The 20900-nt window shown below is 38.2% G+C and overlaps 1 protein-coding gene across 5 annotated transcripts; it reads left to right on the top strand.

Moving 5' to 3' along the window:
• The first annotated feature begins 271 nt into the window (after positions 1-271).
• On the top strand, positions 272-20436 carry p4ha2 (procollagen-proline, 2-oxoglutarate 4-dioxygenase (proline 4-hydroxylase), alpha polypeptide 2). 5 transcript variants are annotated; one of them, XM_085364641.1, is made up of 16 exons: positions 272-396; positions 2340-2469; positions 6030-6129; positions 7892-7988; positions 8144-8295; positions 9338-9475; positions 9704-9943; positions 11374-11570; positions 12326-12502; positions 12895-12965; positions 13363-13462; positions 15177-15230; positions 16816-16881; positions 18796-18864; positions 19245-19341; positions 19935-20436. In XM_085364641.1, exons 3-16 carry the CDS (start codon positions 6048-6050, stop codon positions 20003-20005), a joined length of 1611 nt encoding a protein of 536 aa, XP_085220767.1. In that variant the 5' UTR covers positions 272-396; positions 2340-2469; positions 6030-6047; the 3' UTR covers positions 20006-20436. The 5 variants fall into 5 exon arrangements, with proteins under 5 accessions (XP_085220767.1, XP_085220766.1, XP_085220765.1 ...); XM_085364640.1 differs by having other exon boundaries at positions 2340-2474; XM_085364639.1 differs by lacking the exon at positions 2340-2469.
• The last annotated feature ends 464 nt before the right edge of the window (positions 20437-20900 follow it).

Genomic DNA, 20900 nt, shown 5'->3' with positions numbered 1-20900 from the left:
CGCAGCAATTTCCTAATGTTGTAAACCCGCTCAACATTTGGCAATAAAACCCTTTCTGATTCTGATTCTGATTGAAATAAAACAAAAAATCGTAATCATGTAAAGTTAAAAATGCGCATATATGTATATACACGCTCACTATTTTTTTTTATTAAAAAATAAGACTGTGGTCTTACTTTCTAAATAAGAAGAGCCAATTCTCCACCCTACAGCTTAGAAGCCGCAGGAATGTCTCTGCGCATCTATTCAAAGGATTAGGGTGAGCCTTTCGGGAGGTTCTGTACGTGGCAGCGCTTTCCTCCCCTCTCCGTACTTTTCATAACCCCTGGGTGCCAAGTGGATTTGCGTCCACATTCTCAAACGTGACTATCCCGTTTGAAAGCCACGAGAATGAAGGTAAGCTGACATTAAATGCTGTCTCGGATTAGCTATCGCACAAAATGCTGTGTAGCATTACATCACGGCTGAGTCCTTGAGCTCGCATGCCTCCCGAACATGCTGGGATGGTTGTCAATCGTGGGTCCAACAGGCTTCTGTTGTTTTTTTAGTGCACCAGATTGTACAGACTATCAGGTTCCCAAGGTTAAAGAAAACACAACATGTTATTCAGTGAGGTTTGTGTTCATTCCCGGTTACATTATAATGCGAGACACAGCTGAGTAGCAAATGTTCCACAGCGGACAAGGAGAAAGTTTTGAAAGTTTGCGCGAAACTTCGTGACCGAGCATCTCACGCGTGGATGACATTCTGTGTTTTACACACACTCACACACATACTTTGAATCGGAAAGTGTAGCTTTTTTCGACACAGTGAATTAAAATCTCTACACAGCACGGACTACAGGACATTTACGGGACCAAAAAAAGGGAAGTGTTGGGAATTTCTAGAAACAGCCGTCCCGGGCTGACGTCACTGGGACGGCTCCTCTACTCTGGAGATGGTCTGCACACTCGGTCGCGGGGGAAGAGTGAGTTTTGCTCATCTTTACCTAATTTCTGCTCTCACGCAGACACGTAAGCAGCGTAAGATTGGTCTGATGTTAGCAGTTATCGACACATATTCCAGCCTCGCGGTGACATTGTTTCTATTTCATGTACCGCAAACAAATCACCTCTAGCTCTGCAACTAACGATTATTTTGATCGCTATTGGCTTTTAATATGCCAAATAACCATGTAAAACGAATGGGATAGCAGTGGCAGTTAAAGTACTTATACAAAATCCAAAAATATTAGTTTCATCTAATGTTAGAGTAATAAAAAAGATCAATTTACGACACTAAGGAACGTGCAGCTATCAGATATATATGTGTCTTTGAAAATTACGAAAAATTGTTAGTTATCAAAACTTAAATAACTTTAGTTATCCGAATAAATCATGTAAAACCGCTGAATGCTTATTATACTCACATTAGATTCGTAGAAATAGGTCACACAGGGCTGTTATATGTAATTGCAATATAAATTAACTCCCTTTAAAGGGGGTGAATTCACTGTGGCTGCCTACTGTTCACTGGGTTCAAAAGATTAGGTCTTGCATAGCTCCAAAAAAGGGCTTTGTTCTCCCTTAACAAATGGCACAGCGTCACTAAATACACTGGCCTGGTAGCGTGATGCCCTGCAGTGATTTATGCATGGTAGAATGCAAATAATTGTCTCTGGCTGTTATGGGAGTGTGTAAAAATGGAAGGTAACAAATAAATACATCTGCCAGCTGCATAAACCCAGAAGACCGGTGACTCTTACTAAATAAGCTGCAGCCACTGTCCTGATCCAACTGTTTTCAACTAAACTGAATGCTACAACTGTCTTGCTGTCAAGTAGGTAAAATCCCCAAATAAATGCAAAGATAAAATATATTTTGTTTTATTTAATAACTTATTAAATTAGGGTGATTTGGGTTATTATTGAGCTCCAGCAAACTTGCCTTAATATAAACCACAGTAGAAGTCAGTAGTTTTCCATGCTTTTCCTCTGGATAATGTTTCCATGGTCAGCAGAACATGATTGGGATCTTGGATGAGGAATGCGCTCTTTCCATATCAAAGTAGGGGATGTGTCATAAGTAGTATTTCCATTGATTTGCTGACCACACAAAACCACAAAATTGCTCCACTTTGCTGACCTCATCCTGTGACGTTTAGTGGAAGTGAAAGTCAAAGTGCGAGTGGCTATAGATGAAAATGAATGAAGGGGTTGCCCGCTTATACTAAAAGCCCTGAAGAATTGAGCAAATTGTTAGTACTTTGTCAGTAAGGATCTTAAAAAACACAAACCGTAACCAACCTAAGCTGGGTGTTAAAGAGGGAAATCTCTTTTTTTTTTTTTTTCCTGCCCACAGTGTAATTTGAACTGCACAGATTAGCAACGATCACCAGGTTGACTCTGGAATTTTTGTTCATTGCTGGAGGATAGTTCTGTGTCTTAAGACTGATGGCCATTGATTGCCTGGGCACGTTCACCTGTTCTGGGTATGGTACGTGCAGATGCTGTATGCGGTGCACCGTGTAACATGCATGTGACGTGGTTATGTGTCTATGTCTGCGTGTGGCCGTTGAGTTTGATCCTATTTACTGATTACATCAGTCGTTAAAATATCTGTTAAACATCAACTGCTTGCTTTTCTTCTTAGTGCACCAGAGTGGAAAAAATTGGCAAGTACCAGGCCTTTTTTTTTCTTCTTCTCTCTTTTCAGATTTTAGTTTTCTGGCATGCAACTTCCATTTTTTTGCTTACATGCAAAGATAGCTGCATTTACTCCCATCTAGGTTTATCAAACACTGGAATTTGGTGTTTGGGGCCAAAAATCTACTCAGAAATGAATTTCTTTTGGGCTCTTCAACTTCTTTCTTTCTCATCCATAATTCTATTTAAACTATTCTGTTATGTTTGGGTGGGCGATGTCACTGTTTTCAACATTGTGGAATATAATTTTCCAGAGGAATTGTACAGATGTCATCATTAAATAAATAACAACACGTGATCTACCTTGCGTGACCCAATTAAATGTGTGACTGATTACAAAATGGTTGGGGTGCTCATTGGACACACTTTCCATCTTGGAGTTATAACAGATTTAGCGTACCAGACTTGAAGTAGCTGTGAGTGGACAAACATTCACAACATTCACACAACAGTCAGAGTGAAAAACAGGGTGCAGAGATTAATAAGTGGCACTTTTTGCCTTTAAAGTGATCCAAACATATGGGCTTTTGGCTAGAATGTCCACCCGTGCTGTCATGGAGCATATGTCCTGCAAACATGAGCCATTCAGATTCAAGGTTAGGCTTCAGGGGAAAAACTAAACAAAATTTGGTAGAAGTATTTTGCAGCAGTGTTGAAATATTGCATCATTCAGACTGCTCCGTCCTCTTTGCACAAGCCCGAGGTCATAAATGCTTAATTTTTTCCCCCTTGTTTGTATTTCTTAGAAATGAAATGTTTATATAAACATATATTAAATGAAAGATATTTTATCTTTGCACATTGATATGTTTAATCTTCTTCCTCTTAAAACTCAAATTTATTTTAGTGTTTTCACCAGTCGGACAGATGTTGCATAGACCAGCCATGCTTGTTGTGTTTAGTTTTTCTCAAGTATGTAAAGTCCCATAGAAGAGTAGAACAAGATGACCACAGAAGTTGAACGTTTTACTCTAAGTGCAAACATTTGCTCCTAATAGGAACCCCTGCCCCACTGCAGACCTTGCATCCTGATGTCTTTGCCAGAGACTGTGTTGCTTTGGTTCCTTATCTCACTTACAGAGCCACTCCTCCATGTAAAGCAGGAAAGTCTGAACAAACTCAACCTCAGTATGAACTGGCAGAGATACTTTTAGGCTATTATCATTGAGTTCAGGCCAGTTTTGCAAATGCTCAACATTAAAACTGATGCTCCTTAATGCAATGGCAAAATGTTGAAGATCTGCCTGCTTTCTCCTACCTACCTCGGTCTGAGATGCATGCACACAACTTTGGCCTGTGTACAAAGTGCAGCTGTGCATACCTGCACTCTCGGGACCTCTCTGGACATCCTAGCCTGTCCTCTCCCCCTCATTTTACTTTCTAGAAAAACCCGACACCACTCGAGTAGTAAGTGTACCAGTCCTCTTTTTCAGGAATGTTGCCACCTGCAGAAACAGGCCAGACTCTGTTTGAGCTGAGCAATGATACTGGCTGTAAATTACAAGGCGAGAGAAGCAATCGTTTACTTTTTAGTTTGAGACTTTGGGGATGATTATCTAGCCAGTGTTTAAGCCAACTCAAAATGCTTAAACGTAACACACAAGAAGCTGAATTTATACTGCAAGGAATATATTTATTAATATATATAGTCTTAGTAATGCACACAAAGTTGCATTAAAGAATGTCTTAGCCTTCTTTCTGAGTTCAGCATAAAGGTTTTCAGCCAATATACATCTGTCAGCTCAGCATAAGGCTTGTGCTTTTTGTCAGTCGTGTCACTCAAATGCAAATATATTTATTCTGCATACAATGCAAATTTAGTCACATTCTTTGTGAACTGATTTAAAGCTCTCATACATTCAGGAAGAGACAGTGAAAGTTTTTTTTTTTTCTGTGTTTCAAAAACGTGTAACTTTTTCTTTTAATCCCAAAATGAACAGTGCGGCTAAATGTGTGCTGCTTCGTCTCTCCTGAATCTTGGTCCAGTCATATCATTTTTTTGATCATTTGGCTACAAAGTTACACCCTCTGTGGTACATTCCAGTGTAATAGCTGTAATTGTAAATGTTAAAAGAGAAGATGAGGAAAAATAGTTCTTTCCTATACACGTTAAGGAGATTTCACAGCCTTTCTTCAGTCGCGCCTGCTGTAGATTAGCATCGGCATGTCTGTGTCAGATGTTTACCCCATCAGAAGAATCAGGATGTCACATATGAGCCACATTCCACCTGTGTTTGCGTCACACCATCACTGGCAGACAGATATGGTGCTTACACACTGACATTTATTTCCTGTAAATTTGTTATACTTGTTCCTTTTGGACATCATGTTGCTTTCTTATTGTCACTGTAGAAAATCACTGAATTTGCCCAGAAGGTGTCAGTCAAATAGTTTCTCTTTCCAGGAGGTTATTAAGCTATTTCTTTACTCAAATTTATTCAAACATCAATGTGTCTGTGCTTGCAGTTAGAATTATAGATGTGTACGTTTTAAACATACTGTAGTAAACAGTCATCAGTGCCAAGTGATGTTTTAAAAACAGAAGGAAAGGAGAAAGTAGCACACAGTTGCTTTTTACAGTCTTGGACTGATGTTACTTTACTTTTTCTGCTCAGCCCTGTAGCTGGCTCCGATACTTAATCCTCATAACACTACTAATGCATTGTGGCAAAGTCTGCCATTAATAAACACTGAGGTTTTGTGCCTTATTGTGTTTTATTTAGTGTGTCAAATGCATCTAATTGCATGGAAATGTAGGTTATATTTTTAAAAGCAAGGCACGTAAGTAAGTAAATAGGTACATAAGATTATCTTCAGTGCACGAGCTCATTTCCAAAATAAATTTTCTGGTTGTCATGTTGAATTGTAGAGCAGGAGACTGAAAATGAACTTATGCCGACCTGGCGCGACCCTGATGGAAAGAGAAATGAGAAAATTACACACATAAACATATTAAAAATATACTGTTCAGTTACAGCTGTGTCCCCTATTTTTCCCTTCTCAGTGAGAACTGGGAACAATAGACCATGACTCATTTGTAGGAAACGTGCTGGAAACTTTTGAGAATTATTTGGCGATCTGCAAATTTAGTCTGGAAACACAGAGTCAGACTTGGTGTAACACAAACTGAAAGTTTGAAACTTTTTATATATGATACGCTTACAAATTGTGTTAAACGGCTTTAAGGAGGAATACTTCAAAAAAGACACTTTATTCACAGAGATTTATAGAAAACGGTGGATAAAAAAATCGTTTTATATGCTTTATAATGTTCAGCATAACTAGTTTATTTTGCGTGCCACTGTGACACGATGTGATTATGGTTTTTTTTTTAATGTAATTGCAGGTTACTGAACAAGGCAGAATGAGCAAAGTCCTGCTTTTTGTCTCCTCGGTCCTGCTGTGTTGCTGCCGGACCACACGGGCAGAGATCTTTACATCCATTGGTAGGTTTACTGGTTGTCAGGGCAGCTAGTCCACTTATCACAGTGTCGCTGCCTCCTTCACATACTGAAGTGTCCTTGGGCCTGACTCTTAAAAATGAGTCAGGCCGATCGGTGTCCTGTGTGTGAGAGAGAGAGAGAGAGACTGGTAGAATTTGACAGACATTGCTGCTAACCTGTATTGCCTCCTTTTTGTCGTATTATAAGTCAATGGGTAATAAAATTGTGGGGAAAATCCCATCTTTTGGAAGGCATCAAAATAAAATGAATATGTTCTATAAAAGGTCAAGAGAACAAATAGAAAATAAAATATTAGTATCTGTTCCAACAATTATCCTCAAGCAGATTTGCAAACTTTGTCAGTTCTTTAAACATTTAGTGTTAGAATCCAGAAACTCTAGAAAGCATTGGTGAGTGAGCCTTTAATCTGTCATCAGGTGTTTGGAATTACTTGGGACTCATTTACAGGACTTGCATGAATAGTCAATCATTCATTCAATTGATTAATCAAACCAAGCCCACGGGTCAAGAGCTCAGTGCTACTCTGGATTTAAAAAAAAAAAACAATCTTGATTGATGCCTTACTAATTACCTGTGTTGTTTTTAATCAAATCGGCCACGTTTGACCACAATAATAGGATGCTGAATTGCTCAAGAATGTACATCTGTGCTTTTCACTTTGTATTAAATGGAGGATGTGGCCAGAAGAGGACTAATAATAACTTTATAGAGAAATAGTTGTGGTACATAGATTCCTCTTTCTTTCTTTCAAATCAGTGCTCAGATATTCAACATGATTTCCGTAGAAATTAATCTCTTGAACCACTTTAAAAGGGAAAAAAAGCTTTTCTTACACAATGCCCTTGATTTGTGCAATCACAGAGACATTGCTGGCATACAGAAAATGCTTTTTGTATACAATATGTGTCACATCGCTCAACTGGTTAGTTCTTATTGCTTGGAAAGGTATACTGATGTGCTGTTCTGTTGATTTAATGCACTTAGGTGGTCAGATATGCTGTTTGCATGCAAAAACAATGCAGACTTGTCATCCTCTGTCTTTTAAAACTTCTGTTAAGCTAAGCAATCCAATGAGGATGTTTACTAAGCACACTACACCCCATCTATCTCTTCCAAGGCTCATGGGTGGGTGCTTAACTGTAATTTTGCTGAGTAATTCTATAGTATTAAAGCCCCGCAGTTTTTGGCTGAAGAGTTATTTTCAGCCTAAGTCTGAGGGGAGTGGTGGGGAGAAAGTGTTACCAGAAATAGACTCATTTTTTTCTTTGGCTTTTAAAGCAAAATACAACAGAAAAACATTTCTATAGCTTTTTGGGTTTTTTTTTACTGACTCCTCAAACCAAAGTACCTGACAACACGTATTCACATATTTCCACGCACACTAATACAGCTTTTTATAATACAGTCTAACCAATGTGCCTGTCTTACAGCTAATATTTATTTACCCATTAACCTAATATCCCTGTGTTCATTGTGGGAGCAAACAAGAGTGCCCAGAGGAAAATCCCACATGGAGAACATGCTGAACAAACAGAAAGGTCTCTCGACCGTCTGATCAGCAGGCTAAGCGCTGCACCGACATGTCATCAAGTATCGCTTGGAGTTTTAATGTGAAATGAGTCATTTTGTCTCAGAAACACTAAACCTGCAAATTGCTTGAAATTGTAATAATAAACAAGCTGATGTTGACTTTATCCTCAGTGAAACGTCTAATTTACCTTCATATCTGTGTGTGTGCCTACAGGCCAAATGACAGACCTGATCTACACAGAAAAGGAGCTGGTTCAGTCTCTGAGGGAGTACATCAAAGCAGAGGAGTCCAAGCTGGCCGCTGTAAAAAGGTACATTCTGAACTCTCAGATATCACCCCATATTAGTCTGTTTATGTGTGTTACTTTTCCTTTAATCCGTTCTCACATTTATAGGGTAAGTTGATATGAAGTGTATTGTCTCTCTATAAAATGTGTAGTAGAATCACCCTGTATCCGTTTCTTAGCTGGGCCAATAAACTTGATGCCCTGACCCGAGTGTCCACCGCTGACCCAGAAGGCTACCTGGCTCACCCAGTGAATGCCTATAAACTGATGAAGAGACTCAACACTGAGTGGTCTGAACTGGAGAGCCTGGTACTTCAGAATCCCGCTGATGGTAAGGATATATCTCCAAAGCAGTATTTTACTAAAGGAGCACTCGTGAAGTGCCCTGATTTGAACTCTGCTTGGAAAAATTAGGATGTTTTCTGTGTGGTCTGTGAGATCTTGCAGATCATCACGTGCATGCTACAATCAGACAAAGGGGAAATGTTTTTTAAATAGTGCCTACCTCTGTGTCTAGAGCAGTTCATTTGCCACTTTACTTATTGCATGTTGCAAAATATAGAGAAATACCTCAGTGTATGTTTTCTTGGCCAAATCTGTATGTTACCCTTTATTAATCCCAAATCAATAGCATTCTTTTAATGGCTTTTAAAGCAAAACCCAACAGGAAAAACTTTTCTAGTTTTTTGTAATTTTACTGACTAATCAAACCACTCTACCTGGCAACCCGTATTCACCTATTCTATGTATTGTCACCATGACACAATATATACAGTAATATATATCTCTCAGCATAACCAAAAGGCAAGCAGCACAGAGCAAATATAAGCTCCAGAATGGATGTGAGGAGAATGAATGCAGCTTTTGCTGGGGAGTGGAAATGTTTACTGTGCTGCTTTGTCCACATGCTGTGATCAAGAACAGAGCTTGTCATGTTTTAGCTGCAGCTGTTCTTCATATCTGCATATTTTGGCAATGAAGAGTGTGTGTGTCTTTGTCTCTGTGCACTTGGACCTGAAAGTGTGTACGTGTTTAGACACAGGACCATATCTGTGTAAGGCAGATAAACTTAGCATATGTGTACAGAATTCAGTAACTGTGTATTGCACGGTTGTGATGCTATTGTGTAGTACAGTCTGTGAAGAAACGCAAACACACAGAGACTGACTAAAAAGGCGAAGACACATTCCAGCTACACCTTTAGAGCTGGTACATCTAGATCAATATGATGTTGCTGTTCTGCATGTGTAAGTAAACGATTAAGTACCAACAAGTTAAAAATGACCCAAATTTGAATTATATGTGAGTGTTGTGAGTGTCATGTGATACATGCAAATGAGATGTACAGAAAGACATTCTCACTTTCTGTCCAGGGTTCGTCTCCAACATGTCCGTACACAGACAATATTTCCCAGACGAGGAAGATGAGACGGGTGCAGCCAAGGCGTTGATGCGCCTGCAGGACACGTACCAACTGGATTCTGAAGCCTTCTCCAAAGGAAAGCTGCCAGGTAAGCAAGAAGTGTGTGTGTTGAATATAAAAAAGCATGAAAATATCACAAAGGGCAGAGTAACTTAAGCATGTCATGGAAAAGTAATTAATATTAAGTTAATAAATAACTTAATAATTATTATGTTATTAATTAATAACTTAATAAATGGTGCACATTTAAAAAAAAGTGGTATGTCTTAAGTACATTTTGTTCAGTCATTTAGTCTTACTGAGTGGTTTCCATCAGGTGTGCACTCGAATGCTGTACTGACCGTGGATGACTGCTTCGACATGGGAAAGACGGCTTACAACGATGCAGACTATTACCATGCCGTGCTGTGGCTGCAGCAGGCCTTGAAACAGCTGGACGATGGCGAGGAAGCTGTGGTTTCCAAGGCAGACATTTTGGACTACCTCAGCTACTCTGTTTACCAAATGGGTGACCTCCCTCGAGCCATTGAACTGACGCGACGGCTTGTAGCTATTGGTAAGACACAACATAGGCAAATGAAGCGTTCTTCCTGCACACCAACGCTCATTACACACACACACACACACACACACACTCTATTTCCAGCCTGAGTCGGACAGAGATGTAGTCTTCCTTGTAAATATAAAAACTGGATGAATGGAGTTCATGGGACACATGTTTAGATCAAATGTTTTATGTAAATATGTTTAAAGATTTAAGTCTTTTTCATTTGTTTCTAATTACACCTTCTTCTACAACTCAATTTCTCTACTGTGCTGTAATTAATAGTTTGCTTTCTTCTGGTTTCACTAGTTACTACAGTTCACTCTCCTCTCTGACTGTTGTGGTGCTCTGTGCTCACCACAGTAGCTGGGAGTTGTCCATTCGAGAAAAAAAAAGTGGCCTGTGGGTTTAAACTGTTATTTTAGCCTCTGTATCACAGGCTCTGACAGCTATAGGTCACAGGCTACAGCTGCATTTTTAAGTTGTGGTATACTTGTTTACTTGTCAAGTGAAATGAATCGAGCTGTTGTAGAGGTGAAACGGTATGCCATCAAGTGCGGCAAAAATATCCTGCAAATAGCACCTCATACAGAAATACTCCAGTATGTGACTCGCCCGTAAAAGTGGGACGCAAATGTACAGCATGAAAACACATTTCTCGGACATTTTCCAGCACATACCTGGCTATTTATATACAAGACAGCACATCTGAAATGGAGGAGAGAAACATGATATTCTCACTGTCTCATAACCTGCAGTAATATTAATTCTATCAGGAGATCCTGAGGTTGTAGTCATTCTGGAAATTTCCTAACTAAATGTGTAATGCTGTAAGCGCACATGCTTACAGTCCTGTGTAAAACTACACCCAGCAAACTGCAAACACATTAACACCCTAGAAGAACCACAACAAAATCAACATGTAGGATAAACAATAACTAAAATACACTTAAAGTTTCTTTGTTTCTGTAAATGAGCTGACTTTGCTGCTAAATTAATTAGGCTTCAATGAAGAGGCACTACCTGCAAATTCCACAAGAGGGTGCACTTTTTCCATTATTTAACTCAGTTACTTTAGTAACTCAACAACAAATAACAAGAAGAAGACACAAAGGAGAAGTTTTTTGATAATAGTAGGTTTTCTTAGTGTTGTATTCACTAAGAAAATCTTCAAGATTAAAAAAATTTGAAGTTAAAAATACTCATAATTGTTCTGTTGCTGGCAAATGAGTAAATGCAGTTATATCACAAAGTCTTAACAAAATAAAATAGAAAACAGCCAGATTTCAGGGTTATTTATTTGTTTGTTTGTTTGTTTTCAGTGTCTACCTACTATGACTACTGTTTGAAATGTGTTATTAGCACACACGGGATACGGCTCCAAAGTGTTTCATATCATCACGTTCTTCTACCTCTGCTAATCACTTTTGTTGTATTGACAGATCCCAGCCACCAGAGGGCAGGAGGAAACCTCCGTTATTTTGAGCAGCTACTGATGAAGCAGCTCCGTGAGATGAACCAAGACTACCAGCCTCCATCTGAGGAGCCCATTCAGCTGGGAACCTACAGTAGACCCAAAGACCATCTCCCTGAGAGAGAGTCCTATGAGGCTCTGTGCAGAGGAGAGGGGATCCAAATGGCGAGTCATCCTGCAGACTCTATTTTGAGTCGCTATTTTGTGAAACCAAATCCTAAATTGAATATTTATGTGTTTTCATTGATTTTTATGGACATTCATTGTTAGGCTGTTTTTCTGATGCTATGTAAAATCAGCACTAGCCAAGCCAAAAACGTCAGCCCTGATTTAAGATGTATTTAATCCTGAAAAGCAATACATAAGAAACTAATTTTGACTCTGTTGCAGATTTTTCTATGTGCAAACTATAACCAAACTATAAAGGAGGATTAAAGTATAATTGTCCAAACATGGTGATTATTTGTGCACAATAAGAGCACAGAAACTTTTATAGACAACTACTGGAAACCTATTGCATAATTAGATGTGTTTATTGTCAGCAGGCTGAATCAAAAGAAACTGGATTCCATTAGTGTTTTTACTAGTGTATGATTTAGTAACCCTTTTGGTACCTAAGCTACAACTCTTGTTTTAAACAACAAAATTAGGCCGCTCTCTGTATAAACAAACAGGAACACAGGAAAAACCACACGCACGGAGTACAGAGTCATTTACAACAGAGATAGTTCTGTAGTCTATTTAAGTTTAGACGCTTAAAATGATGAAGAGGTCAGTCAACCCTGCTACCAAGCTCAGATACCTGTGCTACTATGAGGCTGCATTATAAATGCATGGCACTGCACGTTGTTTCCATTAAAGTTAGTTATAAAATTGAAAAGAATGGCAAAATTAAAAATTTTCTTTGTTATTTTTACTAGACTGAAGCGAGGAGGAGCCGTTTGTTTTGTCGCTACCATGACGGGAAAAGAAACCCTCGTCTTCTGCTGAAGCCTGTTAAAGAAGAGGACGAGTGGGACAGCCCCCACATTGTGCGCTACCTGGATTCGTTGTCAGATGAGGAGGTTGAGAAGATCAAAGAACTGGCAAAACCCAGGGTAAGACAAGAAGCATTTAATAAAATGGAAACAGAATATTTTCTTGCTGACCACCATTAAAATATTTAATTACTTTAAAGGTTAATGAGACTAATGCACAGGAGGAAAGCTTTTGAACATTACCTTCTTACAGCTGCTGATCGAGTGCACGTTCTTTGTGTTTAAAAACTCATTCAGGCTAAGCTGTACAGAGCAGAACGTGGACTTTAAAAAAAAACAACTTTTATTGCTCGGCATATATAAATAAGAAATAGTTGTAAAGTATTTAAGATTAACAGTTAAGAGGGGATGAGAAGAGTGGTACCACAACGTAGAACTGGAATGGTTGGATTAACTCTTCTGTTTAATGTTTGATTTCTTTCTGTTCTTATGTTTTATTTATTTTTTTCAAGCTTGCAAGAGCCACTGTCCGTGATCCCAAAACAGGTGTCCTGACCACAGCCAACTACAGAGTCTCGAAAAGGTAACGCATCCAGGAAAAAAGGATCCTTTGGTTTTGTTTTGTTGTTTTTAGTTTCTTTAGTTATGACGGATTCCAGGAATACAGTAGCTTGTATCCTCCTGAGGCTGGATTTGGGTCTCTTGCTGGTCTTGAACCAGCGATACTGCATGTGTCAAGTGAATGATGCTGATGGTCCAAACATATTTTAATAGGACAAAATCTTAATAGCTTCACTAAATGGACTGGTTCTTATATAGTGCTTTTCTACTCTACTCGTGTACTCAGAGTACTTTATACAACAAGGTCAGAATAAAACTGTATCATCATTTGTTGTATATCCTGTCTTGTTTCTCTAAATTGCGAATTGTTTTTAAGTGTGTGTGTGTGGGCCACATTTAATACTTGTTTGTTTATTCAGTGCGTGGTTAGAAGGAGAGGAGGACCCCGTCATTGACAGAGTCAATCAGAGAATAGAAGACATCACCGGTCTCACAGTAGAAACTGCAGAGTTATTGCAGGTAATGGAGTTTATTTCACACATTTGATATTTAGCCTAACCTGTGTAACTAGTGAGTGTTGACTCAGTAAGTCAAAAATCCTACTCAGACACTTAAAAATACTGTTTTTACCCTTTAACTTCAATAGATGAATGATTGGTGCATTCACTTGACAGAATATGTTTTTGTTTTGTTTGTTTTGTTTATTTATTTATTTTTTAAATTACAGCATTTCTCTTAACCAGATTTCAATAACCCAAAGTAGAGTTAATGATATATGAATAGCCTCTAAATAATTAAGTCTTCACTTCAGATGTGCCTGTGCACCATCACTTCTTTGGATCCATTTTTCCAGCTGAAACCGAGATTATTGAAACTACAAAGAAATAGTCCAACGGGAGACTTCGGTTATGTCTTTTATTTCTAACATCTCTGTCTCTTTGAGAGCTAGTTTTTACCTTTACTCCAATTCTACACACACAGGAGCATTTAGTTTCTGCGAGCCTTAAAGTGACTGCATGTAATATGTGGATGGGCGCGATTAGTTGTCCCCATGTGCAGAAAATTAATCACAGATGAATAATATGAAGTAATTTTATAATGAAATGTCACTTTCTTTCAAGAGGAACAGGTAAGCATGCCTATCCAGTTCAGATGTTCTTATCTCATCATATAGTTTTTCATATCAATGTGCAGTCCCATATGAAATCAGAGATAACTGTACTCCTTAAGGTTCCACTAAGACTGGTGACTTTGCCAAATCGAGGCGTTAACCCCAGATAATCACTTACAGCTTTGACCATGTTTACATTGTACATCTGCTTTATCTCACAGCAGCCTGTGGGCTCACTCTATGGGGTTCCTTTTGAGTTGCTCATACATTTTACATATACTTACTGTACTTTATTTTAAACTTGTAAATTAAATACTAACTCTTAAATAATGGAAGAAAAAATAATGATGCTGTTACTTTTACGTGATTTGATCTGGTTTATTTAAGAGTGTCTTTAGATGATTAGACGAATCCAAACCATCGCTATTCCATAAGTTGGATATTTTCTGTTTTCATAGTTTCTAAGGGAGGTATAGCAATTCTGATTGAAGTGCCAAATTCACTAGAGGACAGTGGTCAGAGCTTACTCATGAAACCATCAAACGGATACTGAAAACATGCAACAGCTTCACACACAGACATGTACTTTTAAAAGTAAAATTCATATTTATACAAGCTATAAATATGTTCTATATGAATTAATAATAACCTTTACATGGCTTTAAATACAAACAAACAAACAAACAAACAAACAAACAATAATAAAAACCCCTCTGGCACATAATGTGAATATAACCAAACAAATGAATCAAGTAAAAAATAAAGACAACCTTTGACAAGGTTGCATGAATAAAAGTTTCTTACTCACTAAAAGTATTGTAAAGGAGTTTGCAATGTTAAAAGATGAAATATAAATAATTGATAAAAAATATTTTCAAAAGTCTGTTAGAAATAATGATGCAGAATTAGCTGGGATAATTTCCCTTTATCAATTAATTATTTTTGCCATTACTGAGATTTGTGGCTTCTTGATTTGTAGTCTTATGTAGTGTAGCTTAGTTGTTTTGCACAAGTTCAATGATACACAGAGCAACAGCATGAGTTAATAATTCAGTTTTCAGTGGACAGGAGAGTTTATTTATCACCTCTATCTAAGGGTCATTTTTGTCATTGGCTGACCAGGTTGCAAACTATGGCGTGGGAGGACAGTATGAGCCACATTTTGACTTCTCCAGGGTAAGTTCACTTTTTATGTGAAAGTTTGTGTGCACTGTGGATGTGAAAACTGCTGTGGTTTGTCTTGGCATGCTTCCCACATTCCAAAGCTTAACTTAAATATGTCTTACTTGTGAACAGAATTACTTGTGTTGCAGAATGACTAATACATGAGTGTGTATATATGTGTGTATACTAGGGGTGCAACGATACACAAAATTCACGGTTCGGTTCGGTTTGATACTTTGGTGTCACGGTTCAATATTTTTTCGAAACAAAAAAATTTTCATGCTTTTTTAATTTGTCATTTATTTAAAATTATAAATATATATTTTAACTCAAACCTACAGTTTTTTTTATTTAATGTTGCTGAAACAACAAAGGCATAAAATAATAAATCTATCTGATCGAGAAATCCCTCATCTTTGGAAAAGAGAGTTTATTACAGAGAAATGGCTCTTTCCAAAATAAAAGCTATACTATACGCTTCTTCTGGGCTATATTCTCAGCAGCATATTAAACATATCAGGTCCCCATAAGGAGAATCATGTGCTAACGGCTGTCTAAATGACTCGGGTAAAGTTTGTAGCATGCGTGCTAGTTGGGTTTTGTCTGCTTCCTCTTGTCTTTGCACTAGGATGATGTCGGAGTAAATGTGCAGTCATATTCATTGTGTTCCCACTAGTGCTGTCAGCGTTAATCTGAAATGACGTTAACGCCACCACATGGCAAATCTCCGTTAAAGAGCTACCATGGATCGCCCCGTGCGTGGGGCTGGACAGCATCAACACGTTAACGAGCAAACTGCGCTAACGCAGTAGTTCCCACCCATGTAATTGAGCATTGAGTGGCACATCCGACATACTGTTTTACTTTAGTCCATGACGCGCTTACCTTCAGGGTCATACTTCACATGAAGACCAAAATAGTTCCAAAGGCCACATCTGAATGAGGGTGGGGGAGGTTAAATTTGCCATGTTGCAACGAGCTTAGCTTCTGTCTTGCTAACTTGCGCTGCGCTCAGTGGATCTGCGCTCGGCAGTGCAGCCTAGGCGAAGTAGTCGAACGCAAATCCACTAAGCGCTCAACACAGACAGCATCATCAGAAGAAAAGTTGATAAAATAAATTTTGTATTGTTCAATACATATGCGTACCGAACCGAAAGCACTGTATCGAACGGTTCAATATCGATACGAGTATAGTTGCACCCCTACCATATGCATATATACCTTTTTATTTTTCCAATTATGTAGTTGAGGGTAATAATGCGCTAAATAATAAGAGTGATTCTCTTCTATTCACTTGAAGACATAATGCAATAAATATATAAAAAGGTGTCTTTAACTCAAATTAACGCAAAAAACATAAACGTCTGACAAATAACAGATAAATAATACATTTTATTTGAATGTAGTTTGTGCCCTTAATGGCAGGCTCTAATTTTGAGTCTATTTGGTGATCGGTTAAATAAACATCTGTTGCAGCGTCCTTTTGACAGCAACCTCCACGTCGATGGAAATAGACTTGCTACCTTCCTAAACTACGTAAGTAATGTGCGTGCAGTTTGTTATTATGTATCTTCACTCTTAAATTTTATCTTTATAGAAAGATGAGCCAGATGCTTTCAAAAGATTAGGCACTGGAAATCGTGTGGCGACTTATTTAAACTACGTAAGTATACGTATCTGTTCACTGCTGATTGAAGGCAGTGGTGGCCGTCTCCTGGCATCCACTCTCCATCGTTTCATTCCGGCTTCATGGGCATAAGCAAAAGCTCTGGCTCAATGTTGGACTTGGATTGATTGACTTTCATAGATTAATTCACCTGCAGTGTGTTGTCATAATTTTTAAGTTCACAATCAAGAATTAGTGCAAAAGGTTGTAACATTTCTTTGGCAATAATACTGAATAATATCAATACATAGCAAAATTATGTTTACCTGTCAATCAGTTCTGGTACATATTGTAGAGAGTTTTGTTGTCCGTGCGCCATTAACAGGCCGACAAAGAACCTTGTTTTGTTTTTTTGTTTTTTCTTTTGCCTTTGCTAACACTGAGCTGTCTATGAGACAAGATTTTAATTTTGAATGATGTAGAGCATGTAGTGTATGGATTGCTGCACCCCACCTCCGTTCACGGTTTAAATTCATACATCATACATGTACATGGGGTGGGCGATATAAACGATATACGATAGAAACGATATAAATTTGGCCAACGGTAGAGGTTTTGACTATACCGCTCTATCGCGATAGCGCACGTTGATGATGTCATCAAGCTGCGCCTGTTTTGGTCGAAAGCATCGCAACGGCTACAACCATTATCATCTGCAAATTATGCCGACAGTCATAGCAAAGAGATGAAGCACTTTTGAAATATGGGGAAAGCCAAAAACTGTGCTTCCTCCACTTCCGTAACATTGATTCATTAATGTTGAATTCTCTCGCAGCTGTTCTATTCCCATGTTGTCGCAGTATATTAATAACTAACCTTGTACTGTGGATGAATAATCTCAGTTGTTCTCCTGATTGAAGTTTGGCCCGTGTATAGCATCCTGCTATGCGATTGCATTTGTCCCTAACCACCAGAATCCCTCACGTTAACTTTTATCGAGTGGAAAAAAAGTTGACGTTCATCCTCCAGCTTCACTGTGCTAATATTATGCTAACATAACTGTGTCGCTAGCAATCACGTAGCACAACATTATATACCGGGTAGTCCAACTTCAGTAACCCTGCAAATGCCACTGCTGTTTAGTTTCCTGTCTTCATTTATGTTGGAAGTGGTAGCAGATCTGTACGTTTGAATTAGTTTCAAAAATCTCTCAGCCAGAACATGGTGTCATGTTTAGGTTGAAACTAGCGAGCTAACTTCCTGTTAACTTCTAACTCCGTTAAATTTAATAACTTCTGTTTTCATGGATGCCTGGATGTTAAACTTACTTGTTACACCTGGTAAAGCAGCATCGCTGATGATTTTATTAAAGATGAAAGAATTTAGACCATTTTTAACTCTCAGTGTTCGTTTGACTTTGGGACCTGAAGCGGACGGAGTTTTGGACCCAGATTACTCCGAAGCTCCTCACTACGGCAGCCGTAATGCTCTGACAATCCATCAAGCAGTGCAGCTTACCAAAGTTGTACTAAAACATTTTTTAACAGATTTCTCCTAGCCCAAATCGGTTCGAGGTCAGTAAGCACAACCAGAATTCATACATAAGGAACACTCTCAATTTTTGAGAAAATTAAAGGATTTTAAGTGTGCCTTATAGTGTGGAAAATACGTTATACAGAAGAAAAGAATATATCGCGATATATATCGTTACTGCACATGCTTCAAATTATATCGCGATATGAATTTTAGGCCATATCGCCCAGCCCTAATCTATACCGTAAATTGGTAACAATTGGTAAACAAGTTTAAGGATGAAAGAAAACTAACAGCATTGAGGGAAGAACTTCACAACATGAACAATCACACTTTTTATTTTTTACGTAACTTATTGAGACATGGCGTAGTATGGAATAGCGTCTTACGAGAAGCCAGTGACCACTAGTGATTATAAATGATCTTGTCTTTTTTCAGATGAGTGATGTTGAGGCAGGAGGTGCCACAGTCTTCCCTGACTTTGGAGCAGTAATCTGGCCAAGAAAGGTGATGATATTTTTATGTTTCTTTGATTGTGAGCGAGCTTGTGTGAAGACCTGCATTATTATTCCCTTTGTATTGTCTTTTTATTTTATACTACTGCTATCCTCAGGCTATTAGCGTTTACTTTATAGTTAAACAGTTTTTTTAACAAAATCAGAAATAGTCACGATCTCACAAAGACAGCTGAACAAACACAAAAAAAAAAGATTTTATAATTTTTTTTTTTTTTTAAAGCTAATTCAAGTCCAGAATTATTTTGGTGCCCTTGACTTTTTACCCTACCATGAGCAGTAAGCCATTTTTACTCAAAGTACTTTTAAACCTCCTATTTACTGGACACTCAACTTTATCGTCATATTTGCTTTCTAATTATTTTTCCACAGGGAACATCAGTGTTCTGGTATAATTTGTTCAGGAGCGGCGAGGGAGACTATAGGACCAGACATGCAGCCTGTCCTGTCCTAGTAGGAAGCAAATGGGGTAAGCTGTAGTTCAGATTTATAAAGCCACATTTGTGATTCATCAAATAGGTTTGGAAACGGCCACGTTCTCATTATACATAAAGACAAGAAAACAGAAAACAGGAGGTCAATGACAATTACAGCTGCACAATAAATAAAATATTTGATATCTAATATTTAATCCAGTTGGTCCTGGTGTGTTCTTTGGTTTGTACAGAATTTTTAAGTGCTCTACTCTGCAACCACTATCACTTCAAGTATGTGAATTAACAGGTTCACAATTCAAGATGTTATTGCAAAACATGAGGCAGCATTAGAGAGGAAATGAAACTAATAATGATAAAACAGCACTATAATAAGCAAAACTAATTCCCTAATACAATGTAAAAATAACATTTTATCATTTCTAGCTTTTCCATTTGTACAAGTATAAATATTGAATTAATTATAAATAAGAGAAGAATCCAGCAGGCTTAAATGTGGTTTACGTTAGGTACTTGAGATGTGCAAGCTTATTTACAAAAAAGTATGATTTAAAATGTCAAAAGCTATTAGACAGCATGTTCAAGCTGCTTTACTTGGTTAATTTTATTTGTCTTGTCTTTTTATCAGTCTCAAATAAGTGGATTCATGAGCGAGGTCAAGAGTTCAGAAGACCCTGTGGCCTGACAGAAGTGGACTGAAACTGACTCTACTCCTACACAGCACCCATGCTATCTTGCATAGATAGAGCGCTTTAGGTTGAAGTTGTAAAATGTTGCTTTTTTTGTTTCTTTCTTTGTTTTGTTTTTTTGTGTGTGTGCTTTGTGTGTTTGTTTGTTTGTTCTATACATGGATTGCATTTTGTGAACTGACTCACCCACTCACTTGCTGGTCAGTCCAGTCTGTGTGTCCACTGCTCTGTTTATCATCCAGTCCCAGAAGATGATTTTTACAAGTCTGAGTGGGAGGTTTGAGATTTTTTTGGTTTTGTTCGTATTTGTTGTTTGTTTTTGTTTTTTTAAACTGAAAAATAACTCAGAACTTTGTTGTGCATGGTCATGCCACCCACACATCATTAAATGGGCAATTTAAATTAAGAATGAGAAACTGTGTCCTGAAATGGAATTAACAAATAAACACTGAAAAAACACAAAGCTGTATTTTATGTACGATTTTTTTTGGGTGGTTTTTCCAGTATATGTACTTCACATATATATATTTTATAGTGTTTAAATTAAGAATTGCTTTAAAACCTGCATAGGTTGGCCGTGATTCTTGCCGGCCTCAGGACCGTGGCCACCTAGTGCACACGGCCACCAGGTGTTACTGTGGATGATCAGGTCATCCAAGAAGGCAGGATATGCAGCGTGTGGAGGCCATGATGCGTTTCAAAATCGTGATCTATAAGATTTGTACGTTGGGCACCTCTAGCCCCAGTCCATCTCTTTCATTCACCAGGCTCACCAGAGAAGTGGTTTCAGGGATAACTGGACCACTCGAGATCTCTGTCCAGAAGAGCGCAGTCCTACGAACAGCAAAGATACAGTGCAGGACCCTCAACTTCCCAGGCCTTGGGTAGAGAACCTGAGCTTAAAG

The sequence above is a fragment of the Diplotaxodon limnothrissa genome, linkage group LG10 (genome assembly GCF_057381915.1).
Source record: "Diplotaxodon limnothrissa isolate DT_005_m linkage group LG10, D_limnothrissa_male_GT1.1, whole genome shotgun sequence".
Lineage (NCBI taxonomy): Eukaryota > Metazoa > Chordata > Actinopteri > Cichliformes > Cichlidae > Diplotaxodon > Diplotaxodon limnothrissa.
Note: the sequence above shows the minus strand (reverse complement) of the source record. Positions and strands in the feature narration are given on the sequence as shown.

Bases quoted from the DNA above. Each gene is read 5' to 3' on its own strand.
- p4ha2 (XM_085364642.1), top strand. From the start codon at position 6,048: ATGAGCAAAGTCCTGCTTTTTGTCTCCTCGGTCCTGCTGTGTTGCTGC. The intron at 9,476-9,703 runs GTAAGCAAGAAG...GGTTTCCATCAG, and splicing joins CTCCAAAGGAAAGCTGCCAG to GTGTGCACTCGAATGCTGTA. The intron at 12,966-13,362 runs GTAACGCATCCA...TTGTTTATTCAG, and splicing joins AACTACAGAGTCTCGAAAAG to TGCGTGGTTAGAAGGAGAGG.